We start from the raw sequence: 13,968 nt of genomic DNA on the forward strand, positions 1-13,968 counted from the left end.
GACGCGGCAGACGTGGACTCAGCAGTGCGGGCTGAATACGCGCTGCGGCGCAGGTGAAGCCGCCGCTGGAGGTTTTGCGCACAAAGTGGCAGGGGTGGCGAGGCAGGTGCAAAACCACAGGACTAGTAGTGGGCGGGGCCGTCACGGCTCAGACGCGCCCTGGCAGCGATTTTTTTCCGTCTCCCAGGGCGTAAAATACGAGAGGGCGAGAGTTGATAATGGGCTGGGATTTAACATGTCCAGAACTTTAATGCAAATCTAATTAAGACAAACACGACAACTAAACATTGAAGACGCACCACGTGAATTGCAAAATGCATAAAGAACACACATAAAATGATTTAAAGTGTTTTTATTGAAATTTGTAACATTTTCTCGAATCTGACTGATGTCACTCATTAATCCCAGAGCGACTTGAAATACCCACGGCGTTTCTCGCGAGCTCGGAGTGTAGCAGCATGAGCGCGAGCAGCTCCGCGGCTGCTCGGCGCGTGCCACCGTTTACGACAGCTCAGCGTAAACAGCCATGGCTGCCCTGCGCAGGCTCGTGCGTTCGTTAGCCCGCGGCTCCGGAGCAGGGACGTTTACCTCGCGGACGCAGCGGACCCCTTCAACTGCGACGACGGCGCTCAAAGTCTTCGCCGCGGGAGCGTGTGTCACCGCCGCGGTCGGAGCAGCGTATTACCGCTCGTGTGCGAGCGGGCGCTCCGGACCGAAAAGCCGCGTCGAGGCTCGACTGTTGCACCTGGCGTTGCCGTCAGTTTCCGCCACAGATAAGGTACGGCGGGGCACTTGTCAGGCACCAGGTCTTTGGTGACAACCTTGAGGCCACACTCGGTCTGACGGAGACGCATACGGTCGTCAGAACGCTGCCATTCCACTTTATAGTCAATATTGTCTGTCGTAAACATCCGCGTCTCCATTAATTAGCCTGATCCTTCGTCCTTTGCCGTGCACGCGAGACCACAATAATGTGACGTCGCCGTCAGGAGCTGTCCGCGACCTTTAGTGCTGAAATAACAAAAGCATCATAGCCGTCTTTGATCACGTGATCAAATGTTGACAATCGTACTGGGATGCTTGCATTAGTAGTTTTTGAATTCAGTAATCGATACTTAGCATCTTAGAATCGAGCTGAATCGATGTTTGTAGATGTTTATGTGCTTAGTGAAATTATAAAAAACATGTCAGATACAAAAGACAAGCAATTATTATTACTTTTAGTTGGCAGAAGTAGCACTTAGTTGAATTACTCAAAATTATTTTCCTAAAAGATACCACTTAAAGTAAATGTACCACGTCAAACTGTTATTCTAAGGTGTAACTACAAGGTACAAGTACTTCCCTTAGAAATAAATTTTTGAGAATCAATCAGGCTATTTTACTACAAAAGTAAAATGTGTTAAAAAGGTGTTTAAAACTGATGCTGCATGTTCAGAGAGAAAGTACAAAAGACCGTATTTGAAAATATCTGCTGGGAATTTTAGGAACATCTACTAATCTACTACTCAGTAGATTTATCAGCAATAAAATGTATATCTGCTCCTCTGGACAGCAGGAAAGATGACTCTAAAAAGGAATGTCTTGTCTTGTTGTTTTGGACCTTGTTTAAAAACATTTGCTTAATATTTCACTACTTACTATTTATGTTCCAGTTTTTTTGCTGTGTGTCACATGTCCTAGTCAAATTTTCCATCTCCTGTTTTTCATCCTATCAGTGTCAGCAATTTAGAGTCTCTTTAGGTCAGATTTGTGTTGACAATGTTGTCAAAATTTTCACAGATCACCGAAGATGTAAACAAATGTGCCAATTAGTTGTGGCGCGCACACGTTCAGCTATAGAACATTCCTGGTTGTTGCTGTCTGTGGTAGAAGCGAGGTTAACGTCCCTGGTGTCTACAGACAGCAGGAATCCAGCGACACAGGAAACTGGATGCTGGCGCTTGGCGGAGGGGCTGACATTTGATGAGAGGTGGGGGTGGTTGGGGGGGGGTTAATGGTTAAGCGAAGGGGGGCACACATTCCCTGGGTGTTTGCCGTGTGCCCAGTGGACCTGGCACTGGGCCACATGACAGAGAGATCTACTCTGTCTGCAGCACTTCAGCCTCTGATCTAGCTGGGTTTGAACAGTTGTAGGGATATTATCTGGAGCACAGAGATGAAAAATAAAGCCGAAATAACACACCATTACTTAATAGAGCTCCTTACTGTCCCATGTGTGTGAGACAGGAAAGGCTTCTTTCATATGATTTGCCATATTTTATAATTGCGTGTGTGTATGTGCATTCACAGGTCAGCACCTACGGTCTGGATCATGGAGATGTGTACATGTCCTCCTATGAAAACAGGTTCCGTCTCTTCAGCTCAGTGGAGTTTGAGGGTCAGCTCTACATGACTCCACTCAACTTCATCGAATCTGTGACTCTGAATGAACCCAAGAGTGAGTGCACTGCTTTTACCCTCCCAAGATTCAGCATTTGTTCTGCTACATCCTAGTGCTTATTAGTTAATTGGTAGCAGACAAATTGTTACATTTTGCTAATCCATCACGTCATATTTATAAAATGCACTGCACGCATAAGATTTGCTGCCTGCTGAGTTTTTGCAGCCCCGCTGGAGCAACGAGCTGCATACAGCAGCCTTTTGCTTAATTACACTCCCATCCAGTCATCAGATAAATGCTTACTCCTTAATGATGTAATTACTTAAGACGGGAAAAAGCCACGGTTTCATGGAACACTACTTGGTGTTGAGGGCTGCTGAAGTGCCAGCGGACAATGAGTTGCAGCTTGAAGTGCTTCAGTCATAACACCTGCATAAAGATGCGTATCTTTATCAGCGACCCCTGTTTTATGGCTCATTTATGTGGCAACAAACTGGCAGAGAGACCAAACAACGTGGTGCGGGTGTCATAAATGTAATGATAAGGCATTCTGATTAATTATGACTTAAGGTGTGTGGTATGGACACCACTTTGCTGATCTCATAATGAGGAAGGTAAACAAGAAGGGACGATGTAATAGTACCCCCTTGTCATTATTCTCCATTTGCTAATGTTGCAAAAGAGTGATCATAGAGTTTTATGATTATATTGTGGCTGTAAAGAGACGTGTTTTATCCTTCCTGTGGATGTTACAGAAAGCCTTGGACACGAATCTCATGCAACACCGATCGTTTAATTTTATAGACAACAAACTGCACAAAGTCTGGAGTTATTGCCATTCAGGCTATTAGTGAGTCGACCCTTTAAGTGCTGCCATGTAAATTATTCATGTGAGAAACGGCCATTAAAAAGCATCAATACACGACTACAGCGCTGATATTCCTCCCTTCGGTGCGGAGAAAGCCATCGCACGGCAGTCATAATCCCAGCTTTGGTCTCAGGCTTTAAAATGTGTCAGTAAAGGGTTATTGTCACTGATATGAGTGTAATTTCCAGAGCAGGTGTTTTTATGATGTAATTCATCTTATCTTCTCTTTTATTGGCTATTGGAATGTGTTCATGCAGATACATGGTTTATGTTGCAGAGCCACATTCTTCATTCAAATGTAACGTTTAATATTAAAGTATACAAACATTTCAGGTGCCAATTTTTACATATGAAATGTCAATATATGCTATTTATTTTTAGGCAGAAGAGCATGGAAGGCAGTGACAAAAAAGGTGAGGTATGCTGTTAAAGCATTAAGTATTGCAGTACGTCTGATATACAATATAAGATATACACACAAAAGCTGTTTAATTAGATTTTGTGATGCTCTAACTTTATCTACTTTATCTAAAGAAATGTTTATTTACAGTAAAGCAAAAGTTCCATGCATTCACTTCTTTGGCCTTGATCAGAATCTCCTTTTTATCCCTGTAAAACCTCTGTAATTACTCTAATACCAACAACCACTGCATGGCACTCTGAGCAGCTAGGAGTTGGATATGAATGAGTGATTTGGGATTTTCTATTCTATTCTCTTAGGAGTTAGACAAGATGCTGGCTGATACCCCACCTGTTTGGAAAGGATCATCCAATTTGTTTAGAAATCTTCGTGAACGAGGTAAAGAGCCCACTGGATAAACTACACACAAATCTCTTGAATGAATAATTCCACAGTATGTGTATTTTTAGGTGTCGTATAAAAGGCCCTTCATTGTACATGTCAACCTCGTATTATGTGGAGCAGAAAGTGTGCAATATAAAAGCTATCTTATCTCTCCATCAGGCCAGTAAATGTTCTAGGTTTGTTTCTAGGTAACCTTTGCTGGTAATCCAGTTTTGTTTCTAGTAAAAAATACATTTTCAAGTTTTTTTAAACCATGTAAATGATAAATTACTTGTTTCCTTATTTATGATCCATATATTGCCTTAATACAATTTTGCACGTTTGATTTTTAGTTGAGCGTTTTGAAGCATGAAAGTTACACCAGCAATGAACTGAAATGATTTCAAACTGTGCCTTTTAACCGCATTCACTGCTTTCTTGAATTATCAGCATCAACATTTCATCCACAATAATCCATATAATTTCAGTTGAAATTCTTATCATTTTGCCTGACTCACTACACTGGAGAATTTTTGGTCAGTAAGTTCTAATTAATTTAGGGAAGAAGCAGCAGGTCGTGGTTCAGGACTTTACAATCAAACATTCACCTACACTGACGCCCTAATATCTGCACCTACATGAAAGTGTTTTAACAGAAAATAAAGTTGTCAGTGTGAGGAAAAATGTTTTTCATTTTCCCACCTGGACCTACATGCTTCCCTCTTAGTAGGTCGGAGGAGCCAGTGGAGCATCAGATCTCAGTGTTCTGCCCTCCTCTCTGTTGCTTTAGCTAAGTGCCAATGCTGGGATTTGGGGCTTTTAATCCTGCTGTTAAACGTTGCGGCTTTGTCAGGGAAAAAAGGACTGGATTGATCTGTGAACAAAGCGTTGCTTCAGAGAATGAGGGAGCTGTTTGAACCCAGCTATGTCGAGACATGTCCCACTGGCCACCCCCCTGATCACCATGGACATTATGAAGCCTAAGAATGGCATTGGATTACATCTCTGGGACTGCCACTCTGTATGAAGTGTTTCTGTGGAATTCTTTGTATTGTCTAACAACATCTACTTGAGCTCAGAAGCTGAGCTGCAGGAAGGAGGAGGAGAGGGGGGGGTCTGCCTCCAGGAACGAAGGTGTGTGGTTTTGGTGAGACATGGCTGGAATCTTAAAGTTTTTTTCTCTTTTCCTCAACCCATTTAAGCTTTAAAAGGCTTTGAAGCTAGAGATCTGTTGTCATTGTAGAGCCATACCTGCCAAACAGAGAAATCTGAGTGAGAAGATGGAGCCTTGTCCAGTGGCACGCATCTCTAATGAAGTTTTCACACCTTAGTTTGTCTTGTTGCTCACTGGTCTTGACGCCATTGTATTAGCAACGCAGTTCCACCTTCTTGGTGAAATGTAACACTGAGTAGATCTTACATCCTTGTCTTTGTCCCCCAAGTGTCGTTCTTTGTGGACATGTCCCCCTGTAGCAAACCTTGTACCCTAGTTCTTTTCCCATTACACCCAGAGCAGTCACCCAGAACTATCTGTGCTTGATTCTCTATCTTCGTGAGCAAACAAAAGCTTGGGAATGCTTTCAGAGTCGAAGGGGAGAAGCCTCCTGGGTTGTCTCCTGACACTTACTCTTCCCTTCTCTGTGTCACCTAACAAAGGGAGCTGAAGGACGCGACAGAGAACCTGAATCGTCCATTCTCAATCAGTGACAGATCACTTGAGAATGTATTACACCTTGTTACCCAAACACGATCAGAAGCCGTAGGCCTTAAATTTGTTTGGGTTGATGTCCACATAGGTCAGCTCCGTTGTAAAGCCTGTGTTTGTGTGACGGGAACACCAAGCATGAAGTAAAAGGCACCTTTTAAGATGTTATCAGTGAGCATGAGAAGATTACTCTTGTCTGAAGGCGTGCACTGTTTCTTTGGGTGGCTTATTCATCTCAGCAGCATGACTTTGAGGATTGGTAAACATGTTAAGCTTACTGGCTAATGCTTTTTGATTCTTTGTTGTCTGGCAAAGGTAGAACATTTGGGTTTTTGTATCTCAGCCTGACACATCTCTTTTTTTTGCAGGCGTCATCAGTTACACAGAGTATCTCTTCCTGTTGTGCATTTTAACAAGCAAGTATACATGTTTACAAAAGTACTAAATGTTATGAACCTTTGAAACTACTGAGAGACTTTAGTGTCTGTTAAAGTTATGTCACTTGTGTTTGACTTCAGAGCCCCATGCAGGCTTCAGGATTGCCTTTAACATGTTTGACGCTGATGGAAATGAAATGGTGGACAAAAGGGAATTCTTAGTGGTAAGATGCTTGCATTTTATGTACAGTATTGTGTAAAGCTCTTACTCATTTACATTACGTTCTGCATTATCGTTGCAGCTGGAAGAAATTTTTCGTAAGAAAAAGGATAGAAAAGAAACCACAGAAGATTCACAAAGACTTTACCTGCAGGTGAGGCCTTTTACCTTTACACAATTTAGGACTGCTTGTTTTATATTTATAATGGATTCAGTGTCCATGCTTAATGTACAGGAGTTAACATCCAGGGGTTTTACATCGGCCTTTAGCCTATTTTAGCTTATCGTTCTGGTTCTCGTCAGCCTTGCTAGCTAGCTATACACAAACAACAGACAAAATTTGACGATGTTGAACCCTGTTATATACTGCAGCACCTATTGCCAAATACATGGCTCCATCTATCTGGTTAGCAAAATAAATTATGTGCCGCTAATCCTGGAGATGGTGGAGACCAAAATCTGAGCCAAAAGAAAGCAAACATTGCACATATCAAATGAATAAGATAATATGTAAAAGTTGCAATTACCATTTGCAACTATTAGCCAAAAAAGGACAGTAAATATAGCCTGAGTAACTTTGAAACCAGGATTTTGGAACCATAACCGAATACAGTGGACTTCTGCTCTGCAGCGGTTCAGTCATACGTGGTAAAACATGCCCAAGGCTTTCATCTTTTTCAGGCTGTCTTACGCTGCATGCAGGTGGATGTAAACAGGCAGAGCTGAAAAGAGTGATAAGAGTGACTCTTTGAGGTCTTATCTCACAAACAAAACATGGAGAAGCTCACTGGGCCCAACGTTAGCATCTCTGAACAGTCTTAAATTAATCTGATGCCCGCATGACGATCAAAAAGATCATTAGAGTGGGCACTCTAGATTGGGGAATATAATTGTGCTTTGAAGAAAGACAAAGAAAGCCTAGAATAGAAAAATGAAAGCTTGGATCACCGGTAAGGTCATGTACAAACCTCTTTTTAATTAGAAATGAATTTATAGGTAACAAACTAATTTCTGCTATTTTAAATCATCTTCTCCTCTGATACACTTTCTGTCTTTTGCATTTCAGAGCTTGCAGCTCTACGGTCAGCGGACGTCCCAGAGCACTGTATGTAATATTGCCAGTGTCTATAGTTGTGCTTGTGGCATGTATTTAACCTTGGAATGTTTAGCATCATGACTCATTATACAAAACACACAGGCTCACACCATCCATACTCTTCATGTATATGTGTGTGTGCGCATGTGAAGTGCAGATGATTTATGTACTTGCTGTTTGTCACCATGGGACTAGAGATTCCTCTTCACCACACTCTACCTGACTGACAACCTTTTCTCCCAGACCCCCATGTTTTATTTTTACAGTTTCTTGAGGAGTGGTATTTGGACTCAGGTTACCTTTTGAGGGGGGTTTGACCATGAAGATGCCAGTCAGAGAGGACTAGTAGCACAGAGAGGAAGCACTCAGCGCACACATACAACAGACTTGTCTTTTCAGAGCACTGTCTGAAAACGTTGCCATTGGGTGTGTTGCTTTTGTTTTGATACCTCGTGCCTTATTGTAGATGTCTTGAAGTTCAAGAGTCAAATCTATTCACAGTCACACAACAGCATGTTTCCAGTCCTGTGGTTGGGCTTTCCCCCTCAGCATATTCTAATTACAAGTGTACCAGCACCTTTTCACAAGGCACGGGAGAAGCGCAGCACATTAAAGGGTTCTTGCGTAAATTAGCAGCAGGATCATGTTGTAAATTTCCCTCTGTTTAAAAGGCAATGAGGCAAAGAGGAAGCACTCCTTCATTCGCCGTCTCGCATTCCCTGCAGGCTTGAGACATGAAAAAATGAACAAGATAAATAAATATTCTGAATGAGGCACGCCATACCTAAGAACGCACAGCGAACATGAGGTGATGTCGAGACACAAGAGGCATCTAGACTGAAGCAAATATACAGTGGGTTGAAAAAAAACTCACTGACACAAGATTATGGATGAGACTGGAATGTGCTACAAATTACCAAATACAAATACCAGCAAATTGTTCTATCAAAGACTAAAGTTTAAAATGTTTAAAATGGGATTTTATTCCACCACACTAATGCGGATTGCAGCTTAGCGTCAAATGATGATGCATTAGAAAGGCTCAGTTACATAGTTAAAGCGGCATGGATGTGTTGGCAGGTCACACACCCTGCATGCTTTGGACACGTGTTATCTGCGCCGGCCCAGCGGCCTGCCAAGAGGCTGCATGCACCACTGCAGACCCGGCTCATGTCACGTCAGGGTTGATGGGCCTCTCAGATACGCCGCCGTCAGCTCTGTCTCTGCCTGCTTCACTTTGGACGCATGTCCCGCCCACATAACTGTCCGTCAGAGTTTGTTGCAGTCAACATGCGCCAGATGCATCCAGTCGTCTAACCGCTGTGCTTCCAACTGCTACCGCAGGTTCTGAGAAAAGACGGGCAGCATGTGGAGACACGAGGCATGTGGGATGTTCTCAGACGTGGCACAAGTCAAGTTCTGTTTTCTGAGCTCACGGAGGTAGTGCAGCCCTCATTAAGATGCTCCTTCCTTCATTAATAATACATCTGTACAAAACACACCCTGCTAGATTGAATCATAGTCTTTATTTTATTTTGTAGGAATTGCTCATTCTCATTCTCAGTGAGAGGACACTTGCACTACAGGCTGGTGAACCTGTGGTGTCCTCTCACTGAAGCAGCATCTGCCACCAGTGGTGCAGCATGCGTAAAGAAACCGACGCATGTCTCATGTTTATGTCGCACAGAAATCACACTCTGTTTGGTTTCAGCTGCAGTGAAAATTAACCATTAACTGGGAGCTATTATTCAGTAGCTGAATGCGGGTATGGCTATTACAGTAACTGGCATCTTTACCTGTGGCTTCAGCACGCTTAAATAAACGGCGTTGTTAATGTGTTACTGTGCCTGTTTGTCCTGTGTGAGACAGAGCAGATACTCATGTGAGACATGTGCCAGTTTTACCTAGTGGCTCGCTGCACCTCCAGTATGTTGCCTTTATAAAAGTGATCCCAGGTGGACGTTTAAAGCTGTGTGATAACAGAGCCTCTGTTCCCTCTGCTAGCATGTGGACGACAAGACAGAAACAACGCTGCTGGTGCATTTCTTTGGGAAAAAAGGCAAAGCTGAACTAAAATTTGAAGATTTTTACAAGTAAGTTGTAGTCAATACAGTAACGTTCTCTGTGGAACATGGATCATGTACATGGTGCTGTTTCCTGTCAGCAGCTACTGTTGGTTTTACTCCTCCAGGTTCATGGACAACCTGCAGACGGAAGTGCTTGAGATCGAGTTCCTCTCCTACTCCAAGGGCATGCCCACCATCAGTGAGGAAGACTTCGCCCAGATTCTTCTCCGCTACACCAATGTGGACGATGTGAGCGGATACTTGGAGAACGTGCGCCACAGCATGCCGGATGAAAAGGTAGACTCATACCAAATATCTGATATTATCATACATGTTGAGAAAGCTATACCTTAACTACTGTGAAGGAAATAGTGTGTAGCATTGAATTCATGTGGTTTGTGTGAATCAGCTGCTGAGTGAAGCATCCTCACGTGAGCATTAATTTGTTGACCCGCATCAAAAGATGCCAGCAGCTCCTCAGCCGCCTCGAGTAGCTTGTTGCTAGATCCCCATTGATAATCAAGTGGGTATCCTCACTGGGCTAAGAGATATTTTATGGCCCTCACCGTGTTAAAACAGCAATGCGTCACAGATTAGTCATTACTTCATTTGTTAGGCTGCGTGTGTTGGCTGTTCGGCGGGGCCCACTCCGGGACGAGCGGCGAGTAGCTGTGGGACGGTTGGGTTGACATCAATGGGCTCAGTGTTTGAGTCACCAGCCAAGCCTGAGATGTTTGGGGATTCATCACTTTTGTTTTTGTTTATTCAAGTATCAGGTTAATCTGCTTTAGAAAAATCTGCACACGGCCTGACCTTTTCTCAAAAGCCACAACCCCCACAGACCCCCCCCCCCCCCCCCACCGCTGACAGCTCAGCGTGTCCATACCGCACGGCGTAAATGCAGGAGTGTATACTTAGTCTGTTTGGGGTGTGTTATCTGTTTGATGACTCCAAGGTCCCCACACACACGCATGGAAGGACTTCCCTAAGGCTGAAAGAAGGAAGATTATGAACTGTGTGAATGGTAGCACTTTCTGTAGCTGATGTGTTGCCATATGCAGATATTTGTGGCACTTTATTGTTACACACGCATCTCCCTAGAATAAAAGCATCATTCATTGCTGCTCCCTTTTTGCAGGGAATCACATTTGAGGAATTTCGCTCCTTCTTCCAGTTCCTGAACAACTTGGAGGATTTTAAAATTGCGATGCAGATGTACAACTTTGCCAATCGCTCCATTGGACAAGGTCTTTCACTTTAAGCTCTAGCATTGATCTTGCAGCAGTCATAGGTGGTTGTGTTTAATCCCTAAATGTGCTTTGTTAGTTCACTGTCAGTGTTGTTCCCAAACCCATGATAAGATGCACCCTCTTTATTTCTCTCTTCTCGCCTGATTACCTTTTTATCTCTCCCCTCAGAGGAGTTTACTCGTGCAGTCTATGTGGCGACGGGCATCAAGCTGACCCGACACTTGGTCAACACCATCTTCAAGATCTTTGATGAGGACCGCGACGATAAACTGAGCCACAAAGAGTTCATTGGCGTTATGAAGGACCGGCTGCACCGCGGCGAAGGGGTGAGACTCATTGGGACGAAGTCAGTAACACTGATAGTGACGCTCGCTCTGCCCACTGTCCTCCCTCATCAGCTTCATAGAGCGTTGTGAGCGAAAGCAGCAGCAGCATCAGTCTTTGCCCACTGCTTCTTAATGTGTAACCTGGCAGTGTAGGAATGTTGGATTAAAACCTGACTCCTGGAAGCAAAATTAGGTCAGATTTAAAATGATAGGTTTACTACTTAGTTAGGCATTTTTGAGCAATTTAACAACACAATTACGACACATTCAGTTTAAACACACTTTAATTAAGATGTACTTGACTTTGTTCTTCCCTTAGGTAATGCCTTCAATACCTTTATAACGTCAGTCTCAATTACGCTCTCTTTTTTATTACAAAAACAAATCTCACCTTAACAGACTTTAACGAGATTTTTTGAACGTCTACTGCCATCTAGTGGAACTTCATAATATTGCTCATACGTCTGGTTCATGCCTTCTATGTCTTCGTCCCAGGGTGTCAGAGTGGAGGAAAAGTTCACCTCTTTCAAGTCCTGCATGAGAAAGGAACTTTCAGGCAGATAGGTACCTGTGGACACACACACGCACACACACACACACACACACACACACACACACACACACACACACACACGAAGCATAAGCCTGTAATAGCGTACCTGCAGCTGAGGCTCCAGGGACACTGCTGCAGCATATAGTCAGTCTTTTCACATGTGTTTTTGGGGCCCACACTCTCCTGGCCTGAAGCATTGAGTTACACTGTAATATTAACGCCTGATCAACTGCCACCAGATACCAGCTTAAGTCTGCATACGTGATCAGTAAGCAGCGCAGATTAAAGGCGTATAAATGTTTCAAAGGAAATGCACCACTCTGGACTTGCTAATCTGCCTCCATAAAAACCAGGAAAGAACCTCGTCTGTAGGTTTTTTTTTTATTAGCAGTGCCACATAAAGAGACAATGTTTTATTAAGAGTTAAATTTATATTTGTTTTTCAGCCCTCATCTAATTGTCTTCTATAACTTGAGAATATGTTGCCACAGTGGTTTGAATTTTGAAGTGTGTTAATTCTCCCGCACCTGCTGCAGCTATACTTTATTTGGCATATGTGATCATACGCGCTCTGGCAGCTCCCTCATATCCGTAAAAGCTTCAGATGTTCTGGATGTTTGTAGGCGCTGCTGCGTTTGGTGCTTGTTTAAAGCTCACATGTGGATTGGTCTGCTGAAAACCTACAGCTGTGTTCACTGCAGAGGACCCAGAGCTATTTCTGCAAACTTGCAAAAGATTTGCGTGCTCGTGCTCCATGACTGTTTTGATTAGGAGGAGCAGGCATTTTATTGGCTCTGCATGTATGTATTTCATAATACACATGATTATATTTCACATTAGTCATGAATCTAAAGTGGTTTTGAACTTCTTCTGTTGTCACCAGGTGGACATCCCTGCACCACTGCCAACCTACAGGCTGGATGAACTAAAGGGGTTATTGCATGTTGCAGCACATTGGTAAAATGTGTTTAAAGTCTTAGAAATAAACAGGATGTAACACAAACAGGATGAACCTACTGTAAAAAGATAATCCTCTCTGCTTAATGATGTCAGACTGTATTGATTCATCTTTCAAAATATTTGATTTTTCTGTTTATTGAAAGGTCCAAAAGTATTACATTACTACTGTGTATATATTTGAACTAATTCCTCTAAGCCTGGTGCTGTATAGCGGCACCGCCACTCAGGCTTCAGTCCCTCATGTACAGATCGCTCTCCCATAGCGCTGCAGGTAAAACCCTCCAGGATCCCTCGAGTCGGTGGCTCTTCCCTGTCTCTAGCTGCGGGCAGATCCCAGCGTTAATCATTTCTGGGCTGGTAAACAGAGGTGCTGTTACCATGCCACTGGCAGGGGTGACCTCTTTATGACTAAATATGCAGGATCTCGAAGCCATATGTTTGTTCCCTGTTTAGACATTCAGCTTAAATGAGTGTTGGTTTTTAATGGGGAGTGAATGAACTCAAGCGTCCCTGCAGGCCCATGTTTACGATGGGTGGAGGTCTCCACATCTTACTATTAACCAGGCTAATGTATTTATGTTCTGTTTACAGATTTGCATCAGTTATTAAGCTACCAGCTTTAGAAATTTGCCATGTACTGTATCATTCTGTTAAAGTAGGCTCTGACTGTTACACTCATGTTACAGCACAGGTGCATTTAAAATCGCGCAGTGCAATAAATAGAAGGCAAAACCGTTGGAGTCGTGCTTATTTTCTGCTTCTTCCGTCAAACTCGCAGGAACACGCATGCTGAAATGTGCTTGTAGTTGCAACTTATGCTCACTGTTTTCACACATCAGCTCATAATATGTGACCTGAGCACCGCGACACAGCCTCGCTTTTAAACTTCAGCCGACCTACGGCAGGGCCACAGCTGAATACATTCACTGTTTTACTCCACCTGAAAGCAAATCATTGACAGAATTAATCAGCGGGCTGTGCGGGTATGCAGGACTCTAATCAGGGAGTTTTTATCTCAATGATTAATTCAGAAGGTTAATCATTTGCAGTCTCACACTCCGATCCTGCGCTTCCTAAACTAAGACAAAAGGCTGTTTGAAGCAAGACATCCCTGAAGTCTGAAGGAAACTGTTGTGGTAAACATCACCCAGCGTCAATGTGATCTCACTGGGTAATACTTTACCGGACATCTTGTGACGTGCCTGGAGGGGAAAAACTGAACCAACACCTTTTTAATGCTGAATACTTCTATGAGCCAAGCCTCACTGTAGTTCCCTTGTGTAAAATCAGTGAGATAATAAAGTTCATTAGAAGACTCATATTAACAAATGACAGCCAAACATACTTTCTCTAAGTTAAGTATGGAATTAGGATCTATTT

General features: G+C 43.2%; 1 protein-coding gene across 2 annotated transcripts; it reads left to right on the forward strand.

Moving 5' to 3' along the window:
* Positions 1-385: 385 nt before the first annotated feature.
* Positions 386-13,325, forward strand: micu3b (mitochondrial calcium uptake family, member 3b). Of its 2 annotated transcripts, XM_029164774.3 has the most exons (15): positions 386-778; positions 2,293-2,440; positions 3,633-3,664; positions 3,972-4,050; positions 6,109-6,156; positions 6,259-6,341; positions 6,420-6,491; positions 7,404-7,442; positions 8,778-8,873; positions 9,438-9,526; positions 9,625-9,796; positions 10,638-10,746; positions 10,918-11,075; positions 11,571-11,639; positions 12,512-13,325. In XM_029164774.3, exons 1-14 carry the CDS (start codon positions 527-529, stop codon positions 11,637-11,639), a joined length of 1,446 nt encoding a protein of 481 aa, XP_029020607.1. In that variant the 5' UTR covers positions 386-526; the 3' UTR covers positions 12,512-13,325. The 2 variants fall into 2 exon arrangements, with proteins under 2 accessions (XP_029020607.1, XP_029020608.1); XM_029164775.3 differs by lacking the exon at positions 8,778-8,873 and having other exon boundaries at positions 388-778.
* Positions 13,326-13,968: the final 643 nt, after the last annotated feature.

The sequence above is a fragment of the Betta splendens genome, chromosome 10 (assembly GCF_900634795.4).
Source record: "Betta splendens chromosome 10, fBetSpl5.4, whole genome shotgun sequence".
NCBI lineage: Eukaryota > Metazoa > Chordata > Actinopteri > Anabantiformes > Osphronemidae > Betta > Betta splendens.